This window comes from Sapajus apella, unplaced genomic scaffold, assembly GCF_009761245.1.
Source record: "Sapajus apella isolate SASKATOON/1434 unplaced genomic scaffold, GSC_monkey_1.0 scaffold48, whole genome shotgun sequence".
NCBI lineage: Eukaryota > Metazoa > Chordata > Mammalia > Primates > Cebidae > Sapajus > Sapajus apella.
Window position 1 is genome coordinate 6351097 of NW_022436988.1, and position 25198 is coordinate 6376294.

General features: G+C 55.4%; 2 protein-coding genes and 1 long non-coding RNA gene across 14 annotated transcripts; 2 read left to right on the forward strand and 1 right to left on the reverse strand.

The window, feature by feature from the left end:
* PRCD (photoreceptor disc component) lies at positions 1-14618 on the reverse strand. Of its 5 annotated transcripts, none has more exons than XM_032241580.1 (5): positions 12369-14219; positions 12033-12101; positions 9979-10054; positions 9486-9576; positions 1-476 (listed from the first exon to the last, which is right to left on the reverse strand). In XM_032241580.1, the coding sequence occupies exons 1-3, from the start codon at positions 12440-12442 to the stop codon at positions 10033-10035; spliced, it is 165 nt and encodes a 54-aa protein (XP_032097471.1). In that variant the 5' UTR covers positions 12443-14219; the 3' UTR covers positions 1-476; positions 9486-9576; positions 9979-10032. The 5 variants fall into 5 exon arrangements, with proteins under 5 accessions (XP_032097471.1, XP_032097470.1, XP_032097468.1 ...); XM_032241579.1 differs by having other exon boundaries at positions 9975-10054; XM_032241577.1 differs by lacking the exons at positions 9979-10054; positions 12369-14219 and adding an exon at positions 14422-14618.
* On the forward strand, positions 875-11657 carry LOC116525615. Its single transcript, XR_004257759.1, has 3 exons — positions 875-2317; positions 6709-6770; positions 11005-11657. It is a non-coding gene; the product is annotated as an uncharacterized LOC116525615 (long non-coding RNA).
* On the forward strand, positions 14618-25158 carry CYGB (cytoglobin). 8 transcript variants are annotated; one of them, XR_004257756.1, is made up of 5 exons: positions 15319-16573; positions 20884-21115; positions 21431-21594; positions 22532-23827; positions 23917-25158. XR_004257756.1 is itself a non-coding variant. In XM_032241574.1 (4 exons), exons 1-4 carry the CDS (start codon positions 15036-15038, stop codon positions 22599-22601), a joined length of 609 nt encoding a protein of 202 aa, XP_032097465.1. In that variant the 5' UTR covers positions 14618-15035; the 3' UTR covers positions 22602-25158. The 8 variants fall into 8 exon arrangements, 5 of the variants coding, with proteins under 5 accessions (XP_032097465.1, XP_032097466.1, XP_032097462.1 ...); XR_004257757.1 differs by having other exon boundaries at positions 22532-23627; positions 23702-25158; XR_004257758.1 differs by having other exon boundaries at positions 22532-23627; positions 23710-25158.
* The last annotated feature ends 40 nt before the right edge of the window (positions 25159-25198 follow it).

A 25198-nucleotide genomic window follows, 5' to 3' on the forward strand; every position in this document is an offset into this window, starting at 1 on the left:
TTGAGATTATTTCTCAACCCAGAACAGAATCCTTAATTTTATTAATAAGAACACAGAAGAAGGTAGGTAGTATCCCAAGCAGCTGACTGCTTACATCTGAACAGTGGGCAGCAGCAATATCAAGGAAGCACATGTGTATGGCAGGCACTGTTAGTGGCCAGTCTCTTCCTCCAGCTGATGAGCCTACGCTCTCTTCAGCTGCTGGGCGAGGGTCTGCTTCAGCAGGAGCAAGCCCCTCCCTAGCCCCAGGGGCAGACCTTGATTCATCTGTACCAGACAGGGTGAGTCTATTCCCTTTGCTGGACATTGTTTTGGGAAAGGGTCTGCAATGCAATTCTGGCCAAGTTTAGAAAGGCTTTCCTGCTTTTAAAAACAACAGCCTCTCTTCTGGCTTAGGGACACTGTGAAATAGTGATGCTGGGCCTGCTGGAGCCGTCTTGCATCTGTGAGGCTTCCGTTAAGCAGGAGCCAAAGGACTGCGATGGCAGAGTAGAGAGAAGAAAGAACATGAGTCCTCAGTGTTCGAAAACCCCAGTCTCAACACCCCCACGATTCAGACCTTGTTTTGATTCAGAGACAGGTTTGTACAGATATAGATATATATGTACAAAAAAATATATATAGTGCATATATATATATATGTACTATATATATATTTTTTTGAGACAGAGTTTTGCTTTTGTCTCCCAGGTTGGAATGCAGTGGCATGATCTCAGCTCACTGCAACCTCCACCTCCTGGGTTCATGTGATTCTCCTGCCTCAGCCTAGTAGCTGGGATTACAGGTGTGCACCACCATGCCCAGCTAATTTTTGTATATTTAGTAGAGAAAGGGGTTTGGTCATCTTGGCCAGGCTGGTCTCGAGCTCCTGACCTCAGGTAATCCACCCACCTCAGCCTCCCAAAGTGCTGGGATCACAAGCATGAGCCACCATGCCGGGCTGCATTTTCATATTCTTAAATGCAGGATGTGTCTTACAAGCAATGGCATCTCAGTTTGAGTGAATTACAAAATGTGAGATTTTGAAAAGAAATTAAGTCATTTTAATTTGGGTGTTCTGTTTCAGTCAAATCATCCTAAATGATATCTTTTAAAAATAATTCTTCCCGGAAGAATGGATCATGGCAGAAGACAGAAGATGAGCTGGTGTGCAAGCTTCCTTTCTGAAATAATAGCAGCTGTGTGTACGAAGCGTTTACTCCGCGCCAGGTACCCTCCAAACACATTTTATTCACTGTCTCATCTGATTCTCATGACAGCCCTGCCATTATCCCCCCCACCCACCCATTTTGCAGCTGAGGAAGCCAAGGTACAGAAACGTTAAAGGAATTCACAGGTGAAGGCATTGAGACCTGAACTCAATCCAGCCTAAAAACCCATGGTCTCAGCCACCATGCCCTGTTTCCTACAAAAATTACACTATGACAGTGGAACGTTTTTGCTTAACTCCAGAGATTTTAATTCATCCCCCTAGAAAGCCCGTCATGAAAACGTAGAGGATTTTTTTCCTGAGAGTTCTTGGGACCGTGAAACAGGGTCACAGATCCTATTCAGATATCTGGGATCATGCAGATGACCAGGCAGATGGAAGAAAAGTAAAAATATAAAAATAAAACATAAAACTGGGATCACTGCATTAAGTTTAACTTAGCTTTAACTTGCTGGAGGAGGAGAAACATAACATAGACCCTATGCATTGAGAATAGATGACCTTGGAGTTGTGGATTATCTGTGCCCGCCAGCAGAGTCCAGGAAGAAAAGCAACGCATTTGACGTCCCTGCTTGGAAGAGTCACTGCCTCTAGATTATCACTCAAAAATTGATTTTTAAAAAATAAAAATAAATGCATTTGGAGACGATATAATGTTCCACGGATCTCTTCTGTCATTTCCTGGACACGTCTCTCCATGCCCAGAAACCTCTGCCTTCTCACAGCTGTTGCATAACCTTTAGCTTGTGATGGTGTTTATTCCTTTTGCCTTGAAAGTCCCTTCCTTGCATCTTCTTCCCTGCTCAGCAGATTCCAGCTGGTACTTAAGTACCTCCCCTGCGAAGTCTTGACTGAGATGCTGCAACAATTTCCGAGCTGTTTCCTCGTGGCACCTTTCTGCTGACAGGTGGATTAGCACATTTTCTGCAATCCAGGATGACCTGAAGGAAAATCCCAGCTCTACTGATTCTAGCTGAGTAACCTTGGCAAAGGTCACCTCACTTCTGAGTCTCATTTTCTCATCGGAGGAGGAGGAAGAGGAGCCAAACCTCACTGGAGGTCGTTAAGTCAGTGCTTCAAAGCACTTAGCACAGTGCCTGGTGCAAGGTAAGCACTTGATAAATGGGAGTTTATGTTATTGCAACATACTTTGAACACTCATCCCACTCTTATGATTATTTGTATGTCTGGCTTTTCTGCTAGATGGTGAGCAAAACAAGTATCAGTCTTCATTCTAACTCTGTGTCATCTTTATTCTGGTGTAATTTACACACAATGCAGTGTAACCATTTACAATGTACGGTTCAGTAGTCCAGGAAGTGTATACACCCATGTAACCACAATCCCAGTTAAGATTTAGAACACTTTTGTCACCACAAAATCACCTTCTTAGGCAGGGCTGGTGGCTCATGCCCGTAATCCCAGCACTATGGGAGGCCGAGGCAGGTGGATCACCTGAGGTCAGGAGTTTGAGACCAACCTGGCCAACATGGCAAAACCCTGTCTCTACTAAAAAGACAAAAAATTAGCCAGGTATGGTTTCGGGTGCCTGTAATCCCAGCTACTTGGGAGGCTGAGGCAGGAGAATCACTCGAACTCAGGAGGCAGAAGTTGCAGTGAGCCGAGATTGCGCCATGGCACTCCAGCCTGGGTGACAGGAGTGAAACTCTGTCTAAAAAAAAAAAACAAAAACTTCTTAGCCTTGTAGTCAACCCCCATATCTAACCCTGGTCCCAGCCAACCACAGATGCCTCTGTCACTATCAGTTGGTTTTGCCTGTTCTAGAATTCCATGCAGATGTCATCACACAGTAGGTAGCCTTTTGTGCCTGGCTTCTCTCGATTTACCCATGTCTTTTGCATCAGTTGTTCATTTCCTTTTCCTTGCTGAGTATTAATTCTATATATTAGTATATCTCAGTTTGTTTACCTGCTCACATGTTGAGGAATATTTGGGTTATTTCCAGTTTGGAGCTATTACTAATAAAGTTGCCGTGAACTTTTTTGTAGCCTTTTTTGTGGATGTACGTTTTCATTCCTCTGGGATAACTTTGTAAGAAACTGCCACGCTGGTTTCCCAGGTGGTTGTAGCACTTCATCAGTCTCTAGCAGTATATGATACATGACAAGGTCACATCTTGGACGGTACTTACTATGGTCAGCCTTCAGCTTCAGTCCCTCTGGTGGGCATGCAGTGGTATCTCATTGGGCTTTTGATTTGCATATTGAACATCTGTCTTTCCCAAAATGCTGGGATTACAGGTGTGAGCCACTGTGCCTGGCCACATGTTGAACGTCTTTTGATGTATTTGCCGTATGTATGATTTTGTTGTAGTGTATATTAAAACCTTTCCCCACTGTTTTATTGGGCTGTCTTATTATCGAACTGTAAAAGGTCTTTAAGTATCCTGGATACAAGTCCTCTCTCAGAGTTTTGTTTGGCAAATATTTACTCCCAGTCTTTCCAAGGGCAGAGGTTTCATTTTGATGAAGTCCAATGCACGGATTTTTCTTTTCTGGTTAGTGCTTTTTGTATCCTGTTGAAAGGACCTTTCTTTCTCCATTGGATTACCTTTGCTGCATCTGGTTTTGGATTCCGTTGATCTGTGTGTATGTCCTGAAGAATCGCACACTGTCTCAACCTCTGATTGTCTCCTCACCGTAGTAAAGCCGCTGTGATCCACTTAGGTTTTCCTCCCCAAACCGTAGTCAGGGACCTGGTTCCAGGCAGTCGTGGGGTCAGTGTCCTGTGTGCTGCCTGTTGCCAAGTGTCTGTTTCCTGTATTTTGCCCAGTTTTCTGGTTGTTAAGTGGCAGAAGGTCTTAATCCGCTTCTGGATCCACAGGGCCGGGCACACAGCACCTCCAGACACAGTTCATTATAGTCGCTTTCGATTGGGAAAGTCGGTGGAGCCCCCAGAGAGCTTCTGGTCCATCCCCTTCATTTTACGAAACAGTCATTTTCCGGAGGAGATCATTAGTCCTTCGCATCCTCACCCCAGCCCGCTGGGGCTTGACGAATGTTTATCAAATGGGGAAACCAAGGTCCAGAGAACAAAAGGTCACAGGGACAGGCAGGATTGGGCTGGCAGAAGTAGGCCACCTAAGCTGGGGCCTTCCTATAGGACCAACCGGCAGGGCAGAGTCTCTCTTTCCTCGCGGTGTCAATCCTGACAGCTGACACAGGGTTTGTACATTGCAGGTTCCCAGAGCATGCTTGTTAAATAAATGACCAAATGAACACATTATTTTAACGCTTAGTTAAAAATGGCTTCTGCCTCTGTATATATTAAGTATATGTGTGTCTGTGTGTATGTGTATGTCTGTGTGTGTCTGTCCGTGTGTGCATATATGTGTGTATGTGTATCTGTATGTGTGTATGTCTATGTGTATATGTCTGTGTATATGTCTGTGTGTGTGTGAAAGTGTGTATGTATATGTGTAAGTGTGTGCATATGGGTGTATGTGTATGTATGTGTTTGTGTAGGTGTGTGCATATGTGTGTATGTGTATCTGTGATTATGTGTGTGTATCTGTGTCTGTGTGAATGTGTGTGTATGTGTTATGTGTCTGCGTATGTGGATGTCTGAATGTGCATGTGTGTGTGAATGTGTATGTGTGAATGTGTGTATGTGTGTGACTGTATGTATATGTGTATGTCTGTGTATATGTGTGAACGTGTGTGTGAATTGTCTGTGTGTGAATGTGTGTGTATATCTGTGTGTGTGTGTGAATGTGTGTGTGTGTGTATATCTGTGTGTGTGTGTTGACGTAGGGACAGGATTGGCCTCTCCTACCCAGGCTCATAGGCTGAGTCTGTTAGCAAATCTTTTTGGTTTTAACTTTCTCAGCCCCTGCAGTTGTAATCCCCACTAGGGGGCACATGTGTCCCACAGAGAGGGTCTGTGCTCCTTGGGCATGAGGACTGGCTGCCACCTGTCAGCGGATCCCCCTCAAAGCAACCTCCTTGGTCTTCATGTCCTGCACCCTCCCCCTGCAAAACCAAATCAAGACAGCCTTCCTCGCCAGGCTCCCCCTTCTCCAGCTGGGCTTCTGGCTGCCGTCCTCTCCTCTCCCCAGGGCCCTGCCCTGGGCTGAAGGAGGCAACAGAGTGGCAGTGGCAGTGATGGTAGGTGGTGACCTCGCTATCTGTCATCGCTGCGAGGGGCCACCACCTCCTCCCTGAGGAAGACTGAGGAGTCCTAGCGGAGCAGCTCTCCTCTCATGTTGCCTGGCAGGCAAGAACCAGCCTCTCAGAGCCCAGCATCTGGTGTGCCCTTGAATGTGAGTTCCTGAAGACAGAACAGTGGCAATGACCCTGGCTGACACCAGCCCACCTGCAAAGGCGGGCTGGGCAGGACCACAGCTCCATTCCTTGTGCCTTGCAGATGGGTCACAACTAGAATCCCCTCACGGCCCCCAACTCTAGACTCGGGCCCCCTCTATCCCAAGCTTTGGCATCAGATTTCCAAGGCTTAGGTCCTGGCTTCACTGCCAGCTACGAGTGACCTTGAGCAAGTTCTGTGAACTTCACTTTCCTTGTTGGATGAATGATAACCGTTCCTGCCGCATAAAATACAGCAGTTGGCGCAGTGCCTTGCACATAGTAAGCGCCCAATGCATGCTAGTGGTTATTCATCGTACGGTTAGTATCACTATCATTATATTAACATAAGCTTCCGTGCGAACCACTTTGCTGTTCTTCTGAGATTCACAAAGAAACATGATTTTCCTACCAAAATCTGTATTAGGGTTAAAAAAAAAAAAAAAAAAGAAGAAAAGAAGCATGATTTTCCTCTAACTTTAGCTCTAGGTCTTGGGCTTCTTCCTAACAGTGAGGCCCCCTGCAGAGGGGCTACGGGAGCCTGAGGAACAGCAGGGTTCACTCTTCTGCCATTGTGCCTGTCTCAGAGTGGGCACCGTGCCCTACCCATCTAGTCTTGGCTCAGCACCTCTGCTGTTTGCCCTTGCCCAGGACTGTCTGCACACACACACAACCGCACACTTGGGGTGGGTGGGTACTCCCCAAGGTGACATCTACACCCCAGGGTGACAGTGGACAGCAGCAGCTGCTGTGGCTACTTCCCTCGCTCCCACCTCACCCTGCCGCCTCATTAGTTCCCTGGTCATGCTCCAGTCTCCAGGAGAGACTGGCAGCCACCCTGAGCCTCAGTCACAGGAGCAGCACCTCCCTGCTCCTGGCTGCTGCCCTCAGCCGCCCTGCAGCTCCCAGCAGCCTTTCCCCGTCACTCAGGCTCCCCCGGCAGAGAGATTAGCATTGACACAGAGGAAGCCACCACATCAGGGCTGCGCCTCCCGTCTTGTCAAGGAGCTGAGGTTCATTCCGGAAGCAGAGCCAGTTGCGGTGGCAGTGTCCATGCCAAGACCACCACTGGGGGTTGGGACAGGGTTTTGGGCACAGGCAGTGACAGTCTTCGGCATACTGGGTGCTTCCCCACCCCAGCAATGCCGCCTTCTGCCATGCTCTAATCTGTTGCAGAACTGCTGGCTGCCCAGCTCTGTGTTTGTGGAGAAGCGGCAGGAGGACCACAGAGTGAGGAGGTGAGGAACTCTAGCCGTCCTGAATCTACCACTGTTCAGTAATTTACGGTTCAAACCTAACTGTGCCAGCTCACATATACGGGACACTTACCCAACGTGCTAAGCTGTTCCATGCATTATCTAATCAACCCTTCCAACAACTCTTAAGAGATAGATAGCACCACGATCTCCATCCTACAGCTAAGGAAACTGAGGCACAGAGGTGTTCAGAAACGTACCCAGGCCACAGGTAGGATGCACTGGTGGAAGAAGGTTCAAACCCAGGAGCCCTGACTCTGGATGCCCTCCTATTGGACTCTGTTGTTTCACAGTAGCCAGCACCCTGGACCGGAAGGGACCCCACCCTTTGCCTCAGCTCCACCTCTCTAGTTACCCTTTATGTACCCTCTCCTAAGCCCCTGAGAACTCCTGCTCCCATTCCCAAGCAGTGGCTCCTTGCAAGGAAACGGGAGGAGAAAGGACCCAGCCTCCATGGGTACAGTGTCCTAGTCAGGATTTAAGCCATTGCTCCATTTGAAGGTCCACCCTAGCCCTGAGCTTCACACCAACCCCTGTGATGGGAGCCAGTGGGCCGAGGAAGGGGCGCCTGGGTCCCGGGAGCTTTCTGCGGGGAGCTCTAGGCTGAGAGAGGCAACTTTCTGCAGCAGGAGCTGCAAATGTGCAGATTGCGCAGAGAACCCAGGGTGGGAGAGGCCCCGAGAATAAGAGGCGAGCGTGGGCTGGGTGTGCGGGGAAGGTGTAAACACAATCTGCTCCCACCAAAGCCAGCCTGCTCCCTGGGGGAGAGAGCCCCCCCACCAGCCCACATGGCACTCCAGCTGCCCAGGCAACCTCCAAGCCCAGGCAACCACAGCCCCGCCGCCAGCCAGCAGCCCCTTCCTCTCTCTTTCCTGCCCTTCATCTAGATGGGGTCCCTGGAGCAGCGGGCACCTCCTCGCAGGTTCTTGGAACAGTGCTGTGGAGGGGCGCTGCCTTGGGGAAGTGCTTCTGGGCCGTAAGCCAGCCCCATGACCTTGGCCTGACAGTTCCTCAGACCAGTGGAAGAAGATAGGCAACTTGGAAATGGCAGCAAGCATGAGGTGACAGGAACGTGGCAAATAGATGAGAGAATAAATGCAGACAGGATCAGGGAACACAGACTGGTCCCCGGAACAGTGCCCCCTGGCCCTCAGCCTGACAGGCCTGTCACCAGGAAGGCCAATGCTTCTCAGGAGAGAGACAGGCTCACGGCCTGGGTCAGGTTGGCGCTCTGGCTTTGCCCCTGCGGGCTCCTTCCCTAGTGTGACTTTCCCCCTGCCTCCTCCCTGCCCTACTTTGAGAGGCTCCCACAGAACTGCCTTCGCACACACCCCAGCCAGGCTCCCCGAGGAACCCGCAGCCCCTTCCCAGCGGGGTGCGCCTCCTCCCCCACCCTGAGCGCCTCCCCAGTGGTTCCCTCTCCTCTGCGGCATCCCTCACCCTTTCCCTTCCTTCCCTTCAGAGGCGGAGCAGCGGCAGCTGAGGTGCTGCTGTCTAGAGAACTCCTCCGTCTCCTGCTGCCTGAAAGTCAAGGGCAGGGGCCAGCCAGGCGGAGACATCGCCACGGGCTGGCAGAGGGAGCTGGCTGGGGAGGAGAGACTCGTGTGCACGGAAGCACGGGGGGCTTTTGAAGACTAATAGCTGTGAGACGTCGGGAGCAGCTGCCTGCAGGGTCTGCGCCTGAATCTGGGAGTAGAAGCGGAAATCTGCTTTTATCTCTGTGCAGGATCGCAGGATTGCAAAGCGAGAAATGGCAGAGCAGCTGGGGGCAAAGGAGGCAGCCGCGGGGACTGAGCATCAGCAAATTGACAAAAACAAGTGTCAGGCTTTTTCCTTCCCACACGCTACTGCCCATTTGGAACACACGCGCCCGAGCACACACGCAGAAAACACATTGGGAGGACAAGCTGTCAGTTGCTCCCATCCAGCTGCAGGCAGACATGTCACAGATCCAACTGGCATTTCTTATTGATAATTTCAGCAGAGCAGCCAGTGACAGGAGGAGCTCTGGGGAATGGGGAAAAGCAAGTGCCACAGAAGCGAGTGCCACCGTGGCAAACTGACACCAGCACCTCGGACCACAAGCGGAAGCTTCACAGAACAGCTCCTGGGCTGACAGGCAGTGGCTGGGCCGGCAATCCGCCCCCCACCCCTGCAAACTGTGCTGGGTTCCAGGGGGAGGCTGCCTGCCTTGGTGGGTAGAAGCGTGGGCTCTGCAGCTCCAGTGTGAGCCTGGGAGCCTCCACGTACTAGCTAGGTGATGCTGGGCAAATGATTTAACCTCTCTCTGTGTTTCCTCATTTAGAAATTGTGGATAATAACATTACCAGGCTCTGTGGGTGACTGAGGATTAAATTACAGAATGAATGGAAGCCCTTGCTTAGTAAACGTGAGCCATCAGCCGTCCCTTGCTTCTGGGGTCTCCTCACTCCTTACTTATTCCTGCCTCTTGCCTGGGCTGCTGGCTGCCCCGGAATTAGCCTGGAGGACCCAGCAAGTCCCTCACCCTGGGCTTTCTCAGACTCAGCAGTTCCTCAAAGGAGCCCCAGGAACAAAGAGGGAAGGGAGCCCACCTGAGAGCAGCGAGCCCCTCTGCTGTTTCTGCCAGGCCCGGCCAGGTCCTGCTCAGGAGCCCATAGCCAGGGCCTGGGGGAAGGGGAGACTGGCAGGTCCTGGGCTGAAAGTGGGGGTACCTACCCTTTAGTGCTGCTTTCCTCCATTCTCCCTCTTGCTGCTGCCCCGGCTCCCACAGCATCCTCCTGGACTAGGGGACGAACCAGGACCTGAGCTGAAACAGAAAATCGGAACAGATCAGCATTTCTCCCACGCCTGGGGATGGGACTTGCATTTCAGGGTGGATGTTGCAGAGCACCGCCTCTCCCTTGGATGTCCTCCGACACTGCCCTTGTGCCCCAGCATAACCACCACACCATCCCCAAGCCTAGAAAATGTGGTCAAACCACACGTGGTTCTCTGCAAACTAACTCTTGCTCCGTGGCCCGGAACACAACAGGCTTAAGGTAGCAGCCAGAGACACGAGTCCATTCACCTACTTTGAACCTCCATCAATGACCGCAAGGGCTGAACACTGCCTGCTATACTCCTACAGGGCCAGGCCTTGTCTATTTCTTCCTCCCTGTCCCCAGCCCTGCCCTCTGTACTCCCCAGCTCCCAGCCCTGCCCTACCTGCCTGGGCCAGCTGATCCCAGTCTCTGGGCCTGAGCCCACCTGCAGAGGTGAGGCTTTACTTCAGAGGTTCTTCCTCCCTAAACAGAGGAAAGCACTGGGGTCAGGACTGGAGGACATGACGTTCCCATGTTCCTCACTCTCCTCTTCCTCCTTCTCTCATCCCTATAGATTCACCCCAATATTGAGGGGCAGGAGCTCCTAAGAAATCAGTTGGCATTTAGGACAGTGTGACTGGAGAGCAGAAATGTCACTCCCACTGCCAGCCCTCCACAGCAGCCACCATCAGCAGGTGGCTCCTCGATGTCAGACCAATTTTTCCAGTTAACTGGGTCCCAAGGAGTTAATAGGCAATTGCTTCCTTCTGGCTAAGTCACGCCAGGCCTGGCCTGGCCAGATGGTCCTCAGATTTGGCCTTTTCTCTCCCGCCAGGAGGTCCAGGCCCATTTCACGTAGAAGAGGCACTGCCTGGAAGTCAGGGCCCTGAACATCTCGCATTTGCCATGAATGAGATCGATGATCGGGAGCAAGTCACCTAAATCTCCCTGTCCCTCAGTTTCCTCAACAGCTAACCAAAGATTAAAAACACATGTCCTGCCAGTCCTCTGGGTATTGAGACTTCTGAGTGAGCTAATGTATAAGAAACCTCTGGAGAAAACTAAAGCACAGGTCCCGGGTAGAACAAGACAGCTGCTAGCATTTATGGTGCAATCATTCTGCACCCTCACCAGGACCTCACAATCACTGTTATCAACCTTAGTTTACATAAAAATAAACTGATTGCGTAAATGGCCCCACAGTTTTTCCATTAGTAAGAGGGAAGCCAGGATTTAAATTCTCCCTGCCCAACTCCAGACCCAGGCTCAACAGTGAGGACCACTCAGCATTTGAAGGCCTCCTGTGGGGGGAGGCCCAGGGGTGGTCATTTGGTCATTTTATCCAATTTAACTAATGATACTAATCAGGCACTGTTATGATGATCCCAGCCCCCCTACCCAGTGTCACAGAAATGCTTCTGTTTCCTGTACAGGCCCACGGCTTCCCGGCGGTCCTTCTGATCATCAGAATCTCAGGACTCAGAATCCCAGGACTCAGATGACAGGAGACAGGAAGACTGAGGTTCTCTCGGTTGCCAGTGTCCACATATCAAAGGGACTCATTGCTGGCAAGTCCCCACTCAGAGACATGGATGGTCACAGGACCCGCCACCTGCGTCCACCCCGTGTGGAGACACCCTCCTGCCAGCAGGCCCTGACCCGGGGATATAATAGGATCTTTTTTACTCTTTGTTTCACTGGGAGCAAAAAAGTCCCTCTTCAGACGGGTCTCCCATGCTAGGTGAGTCCATAGGCACAAAAGGAACCCCTCGTGCACGGGAACTTAATAAAGATTTGCTGATGTTTCCCTGTATTTCGTTGGGATAGGCGCCCCTGTCATCGAACGACAGTGGTCACCCAGGGAAGGAAAAGTCTGGAAGTTCCCCCAACTTCACCCCCTAAAGACCACATGGCTTCAGCCTAGGGAAGAGTTAACTTTCTGGCCACTGGAGACAGCGTCCTGCCCGCAGGGGCGGCCCAGCCAATGGCACTCAATGCTGATGATGTCATGCTCCTCCCGCGCCTTCTATTGGGGACTGGACAGCGAATCCTGCAGGAGGCTCGGGCAGCTGAGCCGAGGCGGGGCGGGGGCAGAGGAGGAGGAGGAGGGGGAAGGGCAAGGAAAGGCGAGCGAAGCCGCACAGAGCTGCCCCTGCCTCATCCCTCCCTCCACTCCCCTGCGTCTCCCGACAGAAGGTGCCCGGGGGGACCGCCCCGTACTGGAGATGAGAGGCACAGCAGCTTTGGTCCAGAGGAGCGGCTGGGGGCTCCCATTCCCAACTGCAGAAAACAGACATCCGGCCTGCCCACCAGGCGGACGGGGAGCAGGGTGCCTAGGGCAAGCGCCGGGTTACGGTGCCCCACAGGCGCGCACACAGACACACACGTGCACCCCCAACCAGGCACAGCCGCAACATCCTTGGCAGCACCCTCCCTCTCCCAGCCCAGATTCCAGCCTTACCTGCCTGAGGCCTGAGGGTCTGCGTCCACGCTGCTGGCCCTAACTGCCCCATCCACGTCGCTGGGCTCTCTGTGGGAGGCAAGAGTAGGCAGGAAGAGCTATGGCCGTGCCCAGCCCCTCCCTGCCCCTCCACAGGTCCCAGCCCCATCGGGCTATGGCACTGGAGGCTGCAACTAGAGCTTTTGACGCTCTAAGTGTCCCCTGCTCTGAGACTGAGCTCTCAAGGGTTCCTTGAAAATGCCCTCCCAGCTCCCCTGAAGGTCCAGGCTTGGTGGCAGCCCAGCCCCATGGGTCCTCCCCCACCAACCCCCAGCCATAGACCAGTCAGTTTCTCACGGTTGGACTCGGTTGGCAAATCGGCGGCGCCAGAGCATGGCCAGGGTGCTGAGCAGGAAAAGTGTGGTGCACATGGCGCAGCTGCCCCATCCCCTCCCAGACCAAGTCCACAGAAGGCCACAGGCGAGGAGCCAAAATGGCCCCGGCCCGCTCTCAGGAGCCACTGCCGTCTGTCCTGCGGTTCCTGCTGGGGATGGATTAGGAGGCTCAAGCTGATTAGTGGGTCAGCAGCCCTGACCTTGCGAGGACTGATTAAGCTCGCTGGGCCCCAGTTCTCCCCTCCAGCTGTAGGGTCAAGGTGTGCACCGTGGCATTGGGCACATATTCGGAGTGTCTATCTCGGAGACCGGGCCTTGCTTACAAGGAGCTGCCAGTCTAGACAAATGTGCTGTCAAGTACAATGGCTGCAGGAGAGTGACCCAGGAGTGATTCAAGGCACCTCCAAGGCACTTTCAGAGTTGCAGGCCTCAAGGCAAGGTTCAAAGAGGAGCGAGGGCATCTAAATTTGCAGTGCGCAAGGAGGATGAGCCCTCAGACAGAACACGCTGCCGAGGCTACTGACATGAAACCATGGAGCATCTGCCGGTAACTGCAAGGTGAGTAGAGGTGAAGCAATGATGTCACCATAGAAAGATCAGGAGAGGAGGAAGAACAGGGAAGAATATTCAATAATGAAGCCAGAGAAACAGGGGAGACTCAACAGTGAAGGGCTGGCACAGTTTACCCTCTGGACAATCCTCTCCAAACTTTTCTGATTACACACCCTCTTCGGTAAAAGGCAGAATTCAAGTGCGCACTCACAAAATAGATAGGTGCACCCACTTACAAATTATATGCTAGATCATGAAACAGATACATTCCTACACCATAAGGCTGCATTGAATTTGCAAAGGATGAGTTGAAAAGAAATAGCGGATTTCTCCTACTTTCTTTCCACATCCCAAGGGGACCTGTTGGGCAGCCACTTGGTCGCAGCAACTTTGAGAAACTGTTCAGTGTTTGTGGAGCGTGCCATGGAACCAGCCATGACCACGCTGAGACGTGGGTCTGGGAGTAATGTGAGAACCTGAGCCCACCCACTCCTCTCCAGCCCTCCAAAACCTCCAGGAGGCATTAGATTTTCCTTCACTCAACAAGGCGGGGGGGGGGGGGGGGGGGGGCAGTGTCAGAGTCACTGCCCCGGGGTCCCCCAGGCACTGGAACCCTGAGCTCCCAGGAAGGGCCCAGCCTGCAGCTGAGGCTTGCCTGGGCGAGTTCTCCCTGCCTCCCCAGGACCTTACAGTCGAATTTTAAGAATAAATACATGAACCACAGCAGAAGCCCAGAGCCAACCCTTGGCAATGCTTGGGCAATGGGACACCAAGTCTTGAGCAAGGACAAAGGTCATGGGGAGCCTGAGTGACATCTCTTCCTGACACTGTCAGGCCCTGTCTGGCCTCAGGCTGTCCCCAGGACCCAGCAGCCGCTGAAGGGCGGGCACCATGGTACTCTCTCCCTACCTCTGGCCCAACTCACACCGCTCTGGACAGTGTCCACCAGGAGGAAAGATTTGTCTCCCCCAGCCCGGAATCAAGCCCTTGGTGGCAGCTGAGCTGTCCCCAGCGGCCTGCGCCTTCCTCAGGACTTCTTGGCAGACAGGTCCTCTCTGCCCTATCCGGTGCCTCTCCGGACTTTTCTCCGCCACCAGCTGGGCCAGAATTCAGGGCAGCGCCTAGTTCTTGCCTGTCCTTGTCATTCGTAAACCACGGGGGACTTCTCGACGCCCCCGCCGCCACGCGCGTGCACCGAAGGCAACGGGGGTGCTGGGCGGAAGGAAAGGGGGCGCAGGCCTCTGGCGCCCGCGATCGGAAGTGCGCTCAAGTTCGGACAGCCGGGGCGGTGGGCGGGCAGGGGGACGAGCCCCATCTAATACCCCCACCCCAAGAGCCTGGCCGTCTGGAGCTGTGGGAGTGGCGCCGCGGCCCCCAGCGCCTGGCTCCGGGGAGAGGCCGGGGCTCCGGGAGCCCAGCGCGGTCCAGGGGCCCCCCACGGAAGGGCTAGCGGGCAGCCTCACCGCGAAAGCTCAGGAGTGTTGGACTTTGAGTCAGTTCCCCGCCGCGGGAAGGGTCTGCACGCGCACACCAGCGATGCTGCACGCTTTGGGAGCCGGGACCCAGCGCTCCCGGCCCGCGCCCGCCCCGGCGCACTCCTGTGCGGCCCGCGCCACCCAGCGCCGCGTGACCGCCCATTCCTCCCGGGACCCCCATAGCTCCGGCCACACCTACCCCAGCCCCGCCCCGCGGTGCAACTCCGCGGTGGCCTGCGGGTGGGCGGGCAGCAGTCGCGTCGCCCCCACCCCGCGCAGCCTTCACCTTGCCGGCATTGGCTCACCCACACGGGGCCCGGGGTTTGGAGCGGATTTGTTTTTTTAAACATTTTCCAGCAGACCACATCCCCGCCCCCCGCTGGCGGTCCCCCGCCCCCCGCACATATACCCTGCACACACGCACGCACACACACACACACACCCGGCGCGCACAGACACACGCTCCCTCCCTCCGCGCTCTACCCCTCGCCCGCCCGCCGCGCACGCAGCCGGCCCCGGCTCCCCGCGCCCCGCGCCCCGCGCCCGGCGCCCGGCCACCGCCGCAGCCGCCGAGCAAAGCCGGGCTGGGCTTGGAGCTGCTCATGGAGAAAGTGCCGGGGGAGATGGAGATCGAGCGCAGGGAGCGGAGCGAGGAGCTGTCCGAGGCGGAGAGGAAGGCGGTGCAGGCTACGTGGGCCCGGCTGTATGCCAACTGCGAGGACGTGGGGGTGGCCATCCTGGTGAGGTAGGTGTCGCCCGGCCCGGCCGGGCCCTGGGCAGGGAGGGCGGCAGCGGCTCCAGGCAGAGGCGGGTTGGGCCAGGGTCCGAGCTCCGGAGCCACCTCCCCAGCCGTGACTGGGGCCACTGGGGCCGGTGCGAGGTCATCGGGGCGGGCAGCGTGAGGCGCCTTGGGGTGAACGAAGCCTGGGCTGAGCTTTCCCTGGTTCCGGCGCGGGGCTCACCAGGAACTAGGAACAAGATTTGGGAGGGCACCTCGGTCCCCCTCCTTTTCCCGGCCTCAGAACTTCTCCCTCGGCCAGCGACCCCAGACACCCCGTCAAGCTGTCTGACACACACATTTTTCTGGCCTTTCAAAGGGAGTAGCAGGGGCTCCCCATTTTAGAGATGGGAAAACCGAGGCTGAGCCAAGTAAGGGGACAAAGAGGAGCAGACTCTTGTCTCAAGCTCAGCCGCTTGCTGGATTCAAAGCCTCTTGGAAGAACAGGGAGCAAAGCGCAGAGGTTGAGAAGGAAGAGAGCTGGGGCCAGTGTTCCCAGCTGCCCTCTTCGTGCTGGAGGTGCAGGTCAGCAGGAGCTCCTGGGGCAGGCACAGGTGAGTGGAGAAGCAAACAGTGCAGGAGCATACAGTCCCTGCTGAGTTTGAGGGTGACGGGAGAAGAGAGAAGCCTCAGGAGACAGGGCCTAACCCTAAAACCCCCCACCTCGGGAGGAAATGCAGTGGCTTGGGCTTAGGGGGTCATTCAGGCACCACACATCCCTGAGAGAGCCACACACACAGACCGTCCCATTCACACACCTGCACAGAGCGTGCACACACCATTCTCATCGAGGTGATGTGTCCAAGCCTCGAAAGCTAGTAACTGACTCGAGCTACAAATCCATGCTCTCTTCCCTCATGTGCTGGCCCCTGGGGGTGCAGGAAGAGAGGTTCCAGACCACGCTCACTCTCAATCCCCTGTTCTTGGCAGAGGAAAGGGTCAAATCTAGGACAGAGCAAGACAGCCTTGTCATGGGAAGATGGGTGAAGCCTCGCTCTGGAAGGACAGCTTTAGGGCCTCCCTGACTCCCAGGCCTCTTCTCTTTCCCAAGCCTGGGACCTACCAGCCCCACCATGATATGCCCTGATTCCAACTCCAAAGCAGATTTTGGAGGAAAAACAGCAGGAAGCACTTCTAAGGAGTTAGAGGAGCGTTCCTGAGGATGGGGCAGCTGTCTCAGCAGCACCCCAGGCCCAGAAACAGAGCCGAGAGTGGCAGGAAGCTAAGAGGGGCATTGGGATCCTGGAGCCTCAGACTCTCGGAACTGCAGATCCCCACACGTGCCGGCATCCACACAAGCACACAGCAGGCAGCAGAGCCGCAGACGTGCCAGACTGCATCCTCGGACGGGCTGGCAGCCGGGTGCCAGCACCCGCAGCCCACCGGCCTCGTGTGTGTCTGGGCGTGCACATGGGTCACCAGAGGAGGTGAGCCAGGGTCCTCAGGACCTTGGAGGTTTTCTGTCCCAACCCCTGCCATGTGCCTGTGCAGATCCGTGGAGGAAGTGCTCACCATCAGCATCCCGGGGCACCACTGAACCTCCCCAGGAAGGGGACCAGGGCAGGGCAGATGCCAAGGAGAAATGAAGCACTGAGGGCAGGGCTATGTCTGGACGGTCCAAGCTTTCGACAAGGATTTCTTTTTCTCTCTCCACCCCTCTTCCGGTCTCCACTCCTGTCTCTTAGAGGGGCCTGGGCCTGGACTGGGGGAGGTCATTACCAACGTGCTCAATTCCGTGCGGACTAGAGCCCAGCCCGGGCCACTCCCTGCCAGCCCAACCCCACAGGGCCTTGCTTTCCCTTTTCTCTCCTCCTGTCTCTGCCCAGGGCCTGGTCAGTAGGGGAAGGGGAGGAAAGGGAGACAAGGGCTCCTGAAGGTCCCTCCTTAGATCCTGGGCCCATCAGTCTTTACACAGTGCTCTTTCTTCCCACACACAACACACACATCCTCAAGGTCAAGGCCCCAGCTGGAGCCCTCCGGCCAGCGCTCTCAACTGTGCCCTCTTCACTGTGCCAGGCCAGCGTGCTCAGCCCTAGTGAGCCTGCAGGACAAGGAGGAGATCACTGTACCTCCACAGCCCCAACCTGGAGAAGTTGCCACGTTGGTGGGGGTGGAGGAGGCATTGCTTTCAGAACCTGGGGCAGACCCCACACTTCCACTCCCTGCCAGGGAGACCGAGAGAGGGAACACCCACCTTCCCGCCTGGTTGTAACTCTGACACCTTCCTCCTCACACTCAGACAGGCCTATTTCAGGCTCTCTTGGAAGCCCAGATTCCTCTGGGAGCTGAGAAACTCCCCAGGGCTGGCTCTGGAGGCTCCTCTCTGGCAACACAGGCTGAGACTGGGCGGGTCTCAGGTGGAAATGCCATGGAGCCAGGAGGCAGGGGCCATGCACGTGGGCCCCAGGGGCTGCAAAACCTTGGAGGGTCTGGGTGGGGGCTCCCTGAGACTGTCATTCCTCAGGGCCACAACCCAGTGGTGGGTGTTGAGGCAGGAGACACCTGGTTACCAGGCCACAGTCCCCTGGCACAGCTGTTTCTCCAGGCAGTATGCAGAAGCCGTCAAAGCAGGGCCCACCTGGGCCCCTTCCTGGCCCATCTACTCTGTTGGGCAATCTTGGACATCGATTCCTAATTCATAAGAGGGGGATTAAAACGGTGCCTATCTCAGGAGGGAAATGCAAGAATTCGCGAGATCATACAGTAAGTGCTCAATAAATGTTCCCTGTTGTTTCCTCATCAGTAAAATAGAGGTAACACCTGCTTAGCTGTGGCAATTAAATACAATAACAGACCAGGCACCGTGGCTTATATCTGTAATCCCAGCAATTTGGAAGGCCAAGGCGGGCAGAACACCTGAGGTCAGAAGTTCAAGACCAGCCTGGCCAATATGGCAAAACCCTGTATCTAAAATACAAAATTTACCTGGGCCTGGTGGCGGGCACCTATAATCCCAGCTAATTCGGGAGGCTGAGACAGAAGAATCACTTGAACCTGGGAGGCAGAGCTTGTAGTAAACCAAGATCGCACCACCGCGCTCCAACCCGAGCAACAGAGTGACATTCCATGAAAGAAAGGGAAGAGAGAGAGAGAGAGAAAGAGGAAGGAAGGAAGGGAGAAAAAGAGAGAGAGAGAAAGGGAGGAAGGAAAGGAAAAAGAGAGAGAGAAAAGAAAAGAAAAAGAAAGAAAAGAGAGAAAGAAGGAAAGAGAAAGAAGGAGAGAGGAGGAAGGGGAGGAAGAGAAGGAAGGGGTTCAATAACATACATGGAGATACTTTACAAATTGTAAAACACCAGGCAAATATATATAATTATTATTTTGAGTCAGGGTCTTGCTCTGTCACCCAAGCTGGAGTGCAGTGGGACAATCATGGCTCACTGCAGCCACCAATCCTGTGCTCATGTGATCGGATTTTCCTGCTGCAGCCTCCCAAATAGCTAGGACTACAGACACACACCACCACACCAAGCCAATTTTTTTCTTTTTTTCTGGAGACAGGATCTCACTGTGTTGCCCAGGCTGGTCACAAACTCCTGGCCTCAACTGATCTTCCTGCCTTGGCCTCTCAAAGCTCTGGGATTACAGGCATGAGCCACCACACCCAGCCTTTGATTATTATTATTAATTATTATCATTATTTCTTTTGATTCAGGGTCTCACTCTGTCACCCAGGCTGGAGTGCAGGGGCGTAATCTTGGCTCCCTACAGCCTTGACCTCCTGGGTTCAAGTGATCCTTCCACTTCAGCCTCCTGAGTAGCTGGAACCACAGGCATGTGCCACCTCACCTGGCTGTTTTTGTATTTGAAGAGACAGAGTTTGCCACATTGCCCAGGCTGGTCTCAAATGCCTGTGCTCAGGCCATCGCCTGCCTTGGCCTCGTAAAGTGATAGGATTACAGGCGTGAGCCACCGTGCCCGGCCATATCATTATTTTTTATTGCAATTGTAAAACCTCCAATGTCTGAGACGCTCATTTAAGTCCAAATTGGGTTTTTCACATTGGTCCCTCATTACAGTGCTTCTCCAGAAAATTCAGTGTATCTTTAGACCCACTGCCTCACGTGTCCTCACCCTTGTGTTCATGAAGCAGTGAGCAGGGGCTCTCCTCTCGCCTTTCTGCAGACATGAGCTTGTGAGGGGGTTTGCCTAAGGTCACAGTTAGCCTCTGAGAGGGGCCCTCCTGGGTTTCCATGCAGACTGTGCGCTGGTCACTGTGCAAATTTCCCCTGCCAACAGCAGCTCCACCATCAGTAGGGCTGACCCGGCCAGATGCCCTCTCTGCACCTGTTCCAGCCCTCACATCTGAGACTCGACTCCTGGCCAAAGGGCTGCTTCTACAAATTATCAGCTCTCTCTGATCACAAAGGGGACACACAAAGGGGCGGAACAATCTGGAAGAACAGGTCCAGGACACTCCATGCACTTTTGGGGATTCACTTGAGTTATGTAAGTTCTGACTGCGTCGGTGCCTATGTCTCACTTGATATCCGGCCCCCACAGGGAGAGGAGGTGCAAAAGTCATTGTCGACCAGGCACAGTGGTGCATGCCTATAATCCCAGCAATTTGGGAGGCTGAGGTCAGGAGTTCAAGACCAGCCTAGCCAACATGGTGAAACCCCGTCTCTACTAAAAATACAAAAAATTAGCCAGCCGGGCGTGGTGACAGGCACCTGTAGTCCCAGCTACTCAGGAGGCTGAGGCAGGAGAATCACTTAAACTTGGGAGGCAGAGGTTGCAGTGAGCCAAGATTGCACCACTGCACTCTAACCTGGATGACAGAGTGAGACTCAACCTCACACACACGCACACACACACACACACACACAAAAGACATTGTCATTTTCCACACAGCAGGACCCCAGCTAGGGCAAGGGGTCAGGGTGCATGAGAGCCTTGGGATCCAGTCTGACAGGCTGGAAGGGGGTCAGGGAAGGCCACCTGAGTGGTGCCAATGGCCTTGGGGGCAAAGCATTTGCACTGGGCCAGCCTGCTCCAGGTAAGGCATGCCTAACACAGAAAATGGGTCATAAAAAGGAAAGGGGCCTCCTGAGGAACGTTTTCTCAACAGTAAATAGAGCCGCTGGGCCGGGAGAGGGATGACGTGAATATCAGGGGGAATGTGAACATAAGTTTGAAGAAGTGGGTGGGGGACAGTTCAGAAGAAGCTGGGAGTGCCTGGAAAAGGAGTTTCACTTTGGCAGACAATAGGGAGCCGTTGAATGTTTTTGAGCATGGACATGACTTCATGAAAGCAGTATTTTAGGAGAATCGGAACCATTTCAGACCAACTGGAGAGGATTTAATTTCAGGTTAACTATGATTCCGGAGCCTGAGCTCTTACCCTCTCGGCTGTGACTAGAGCAGGCCTTGAAGGGGGTGTAGCGTTTGGGAAGGAAGCAAGAAGTGAGGAAGACAGAGGCCTGGGAGAGGAAGCCACCAGCCTGCGCAAGCCTGGCAAAGGGATGTGGCTGGACTGGGTAGGGGCCCCAGGCGAGCCGGCTTGGCCGAGCGAGGAGGTTCTGTGCTGAGCTCTATGGACGGTAGCGAAAACAGTAATGGGGCAGGGGCGGGGAGGTCTGGGGGTGGCTTCCTCAGCTCCCACTATCCTGGCTGCTTCAGGGTGGGCCCAAGGATGCCCCAGCTTCAGCGTCCACCCCTGTTCCTCTTGCCAGGTTCTTTGTGAACTTCCCCTCGGCCAAGCAGTACTTCAGCCAGTTCAAGCACATGGAGGATCCCCTGGAGATGGAGCGGAGCCCCCAGCTGCGGAAGCATGCCTGCCGGGTCATGGGGGCCCTCAACACTGTGGTGGAGAACCTGCATGACCCCGACAAGGTGTCCTCTGTGCTTGCCCTCGTGGGGAAGGCCCACGCCCTCAAACACAAGGTGGAGCCGGTGTACTTTAAGGTATGCACCCGGCTCTGCTGCAGAGCCCCCACGCCCATTCCCCACGGCCACCCGCAGCTCGCAGGCTCCGGGAGGGCTTCCTGGGGCAGCAGAGGTGACCCCCGGAGTGGCTGCGAGAGGGAGGGGTAGTGCTGGCAGCAGGATGGAGGGGCTAGGTCCAGGGCAGCCTTTGTCCTGACAGCACTGGGTTCCCAAAGCTGCCAGGCTGTGGCGTTAGGAACCATCCCCTTGGCCACACATGGAATGGAGGGGCTTGGGGGTTAACGGACTCAGGGCGCCCCCGCGTTCACTCTCCCTTCCTCCCTTTGCCCCCAGATCCTCTCTGGGGTCATTCTGGAGGTGATCGCCGAGGAATTTGCCAATGACTTCCCACCTGAGACGCAGAGAGCCTGGGCCAAGCTGCGTGGCCTCATCTACAGCCACGTGACCGCTGCCTACAAGGAAGTGGGCTGGGTGCAGCAGGTCCCCAACGCCACCACGTGAGGAGGCGGGCGAGGGTGGGCTGGGCAGCCTCCCTGCCATGTCCTCTCCTGTCCCCAAGGTCTCCCATCTCTCCTGGGGCCCTGGGGCTGACCGCCTGGGAGGGAAAACCTGAGGCAGGCCAACCCTGGGGTCTGACATGGAAGAACAGGCATCACAGGAACAGGCCTTCAAGACGGCTCCCCTGTGACTTGAGGCTGCGCAGAACCGTGAGCCCTGAGCAGAAGTCCTTCCGAGCCTTCCCCTTCCCTAGAGCCAGGGAGTGCTGAGAGCATCCAATGCCACAGCTGGCCAGGCAGAGAGGCGCCAGAGGCTCCTGGCGGAAGGTCCGTCCGATCATCAGGCTCAGAAGCAGCCCAGGCCAGCCTAGCCACTTCCTCCCTGGGTGCCAGTCACAAGGGGATGTTTTTTCATCTCCTGCTGACCAGTGCTGCGATCTGCCCTCTGCCTCAACAGGGCTAGAGCCAGAAGGATCACGAGGACATGTACACACCCACATGCCCAAGCCCACGAGGGAGCTACATGGGTGTCACTCACACGCACGCTCACAGGGGGATGTTTACTTCCAGGCTGACCTGGAGGCTGGCCTTCCAGTCCTGGGCCCGGGAGGTGACTCAAGGAGGGTGGCCGGCCTCCGTGACTCCTGCTGACTCGGAGCGTGAGGGGAGGGCTAGCCCCCAGACACGGCGGCTGGGAACACTCAGCCTCCCTGGGCCCCCAAGGGGAGGCTTACTCTGGGAGCTGAATGGAGATGCAGAGGCAGGGCTGGAGTAGGAAGGAGCAAGAGGAGCGGAGGCGGGAATGGGAAGCAGAGGTCAGCCAGCAGCCCGGGACACGCGTGGTGGAGAAACATTCCCAGCAGTTTCCCATGGAAAAGGCGGTGTCTCCTGCCGGGCTCTACATGGGTCCCCAAGCTGCCGGCCCTCTTGCTCACAGGCGCAGCTCCTGGAGAAGGTCCCCTGAGGGCAGCTGGGGACGTCAGGCCTCCTGCCCTTCCTGCTGCTGACCACACTGGCCCGGGGCTGGCTCCTGCACCCCTCCCCCTTCTCCCGTCAGCACCACCCCAAGAGAATGGAGTCCTCGGGAACTGCTGGCCACAGCCGAGCCAACTCCAGATGTGCACAGCTGGGCCCTGGCCTGCCTGAAACCCGGAGTCAATGGGAAACAAGCAGATGTTGGCCCACCAGAGGAGGGCACTGGCAGAGAGTGGAGAGCTGGGGATGCCCCCTCGCCCCCCACCAGCTGTCACTCAGAGGGTCCAGGGAAGAGACAGGGGAAAAGGGGGAGAGGCGAGGGGGTTTGCCCTCCCACCCCTCTCCCCAGGCAGGCTCTGCTGCCAAAGATGAGCTTGTTTACAGCCAGGACACAAGACTTCCTGCTTCCAGAGAAACGGGCTTTTTTACAAGGGCTAAGAGGGACTGGAAAGAGAGCTGGCTGGGCGAGAGCCCCAGTGAATCAGAAACACATGGCCCGGCTCCCCACACGCTGCCCACCCTGCCCTCCCCACCCTGCCCTGGGACCTCCATCTCCAAACCCCACACATTAGGAAAGTGCCGAAGTCTCCTCCTTCTCCCTCTTCTGCTCCTTGTGGACTAAATGGAGATGGGCTACCGTGGACACTGGCACCCCATGGGGCTTAGCGCCCAGCGGTCAAGTGCTGGGGTTGTCCCCTCGCCCCTTTACATCCTCTAGCCCACTCCTAGGGCCCCTGGCCTGGGCCTGCAGAGCCTCCCTGCTGCCAGGGTCCCCATGGGCTCGAGGGCAGGACAGAGTTACAGGGCAGAGTCCTAGAAGGCCCTTGCCTAACTTCTCTTATCAGGAAGGCAGGAGTGGGCCAGGCGCCACTGTTTATTGAGCCGTCTCTGCTTCAGGGTGTGCGCCTTTGCGTGGGCGGGCGGGGGTGTATGCATGATTGCAGCGGGGGCTGCGTGAACCAAGAATATGAGAATACACGTGGTGGCCCCAGGAGGGACGAGACAGGCCGGACAGAACTCGCCATGCTTCAGAATTAATGGAAAAAGAGCTCACGTTGGTATGGTGCTTTGCAGTTTGTGAAACATTTTTTTGCTCAGTTTATGCACAAGACAGACATTATTCGCGTTTTAGAGAAAAAGATCCAGAGTTCCCATGGGCCAACAGACTTGCCTGAGATCACAGCAGGTTCGGAGCAGGACACAGAATGCAATCTCACAGTTGCTTTCAACCACACTGTGCTGGGTCTCCTGGCAGGAAGTGAGCCTCGCCAGCCCCAGGTCCCTTTCCCCCCAGGGTCCTTCCTGCCTCTGGTAACCTATATCCTTCCCTTCCTATCTCGTCCACAGCCCACCGGCCACACTGCCCTCTTCGGGGCCGTAGGACCCCTCCCTCCACCCCCCTCCCTGGCAGCACCTTGAGCAGAAGGCCGAGTTCTGAAGACCCTCCTTGACAACCAAGGAAGCTGGAGGAATCCCTGACTCGACTTCCCCGAAGGAGGCCTCTGCGGCGGCCATGGCCCCCCCGGAGCTGCTGGGAGGCAGCGCTGGCTGCCTGGATGCTGACCCCAGCGTGGCGGGCGGGTGGGGGACCCTTCCTCCTCGCAGAGCGGGGCCCACTCTTAGCTTTTCTACTCACTGTTAGAGAGAGACCTAGCTGTGTGGCTGGCGGGGCTCAGGACAGGTCTAGGAGTCCCTTGGGGAATAAACCAGCCCCGTTTCTATCAGCCCAGCCGGCACACAAGTCTCCATATCACCATCTAGAGTATCACGCACACATCTACCATATATACAGATATATTCTATATATGAGCTATATATAAATATATATATACATATATATACACACGTACATATCTAGAATGTGTATCTGCAGGGCCCAGAAGCCTCGGTTCTGCCCACCTGTGAGTGGGGCAGGGAGGAGTTCCCGTTGCGCAGAGAACAGTGTTCTGGCAGAAAGGAAGTCCCACAGCGGCGCAGAGGACCTGGGCCTGGAGGGGCAGGGCTGGGGCAACCCGGCTTGGCAGCAAAGTCCAGCCCCTTCTCAGACCAGCTCCCCACATTCCTGCATTCCACTTCCAGGCAGAAAGGAAGGGGCTCCCCCCACTCCCCCAGAGGAACTGACTCACCAATTGCCCGAGAATGGGTTGGCGCATTCTGGACGGGCTGACCGCACTGGGGGAGGGGCCTCAGTCCAGAAACTTGGACCGCCAGCTCCACCTGCCTTGGCCACCAGAGCAGCCCCAGGGGATCCGGGCTGCTGGGCAGCAGGTCGGTGGGACCACATCCCTGGGTCTCATCCTCAGTTCTGAGGGCCGAGGGCCTTCCCCACCCCATCCTCCTCCTGGCCAGTGGTCGGCCCTGTCTATTCATCTGTGTCAGCCTTGTCGGGGGAGGGGGACCCCCCCAAGTGTGCCCCTTGGTCACATGTATTGTCTTCAAGGATGTTTTGCTGCTGTGGCTACTATGCCTGTGTCCCCTCCTGTCCCATCTTCAGGCTGTCATCTGTGTAACTGCCTGTCTTCCTTTTCTAGTTTCTGATGTTTGTAACCAGACCCAGCTGTGTCATTAAACAGACCCGTTCTTGCTGTACCTGTGCACACTTGTGCGGTCTCTTCCTCGCCTCTGCCTC

Coding starts and splice junctions, on each gene's coding strand:
- CYGB (XM_032241571.1), top strand. CDS start 16,374: ATGGGGCAGCTGTCTCAGCAGCACCCCAGGCCCAGAAACAGAGCCGAG. Junction 16,574..20,883: donor TCGGACGGGCTGGCAGCCGG/GTGCCAGCACCC, acceptor TCCTCTTGCCAG/GTTCTTTGTGAACTTCCCCT. Junction 21,595..22,531: donor CAGGTCCCCAACGCCACCAC/GTGAGGAGGCGG, acceptor TCTTGCTCACAG/GCGCAGCTCCTGGAGAAGGT.
- PRCD (XM_032241576.1), bottom strand. CDS start 14,614: ATGGGGGTCCCGGGAGGAATGGGCGGTCACGCGGCGCTGGGTGGCGCG. Junction 9,577..12,032: donor GACCCTCAGGCCTCAGGCAG/GTAAGGCTGGAA, acceptor TTTCTGTTTCAG/CTCAGGTCCTGGTTCGTCCC. Junction 4,425..9,485: donor GAGGAAAGCAGCACTAAAGG/GTAGGTACCCCC, acceptor TTATTTAACAAG/CATGCTCTGGGAACCTGCAA.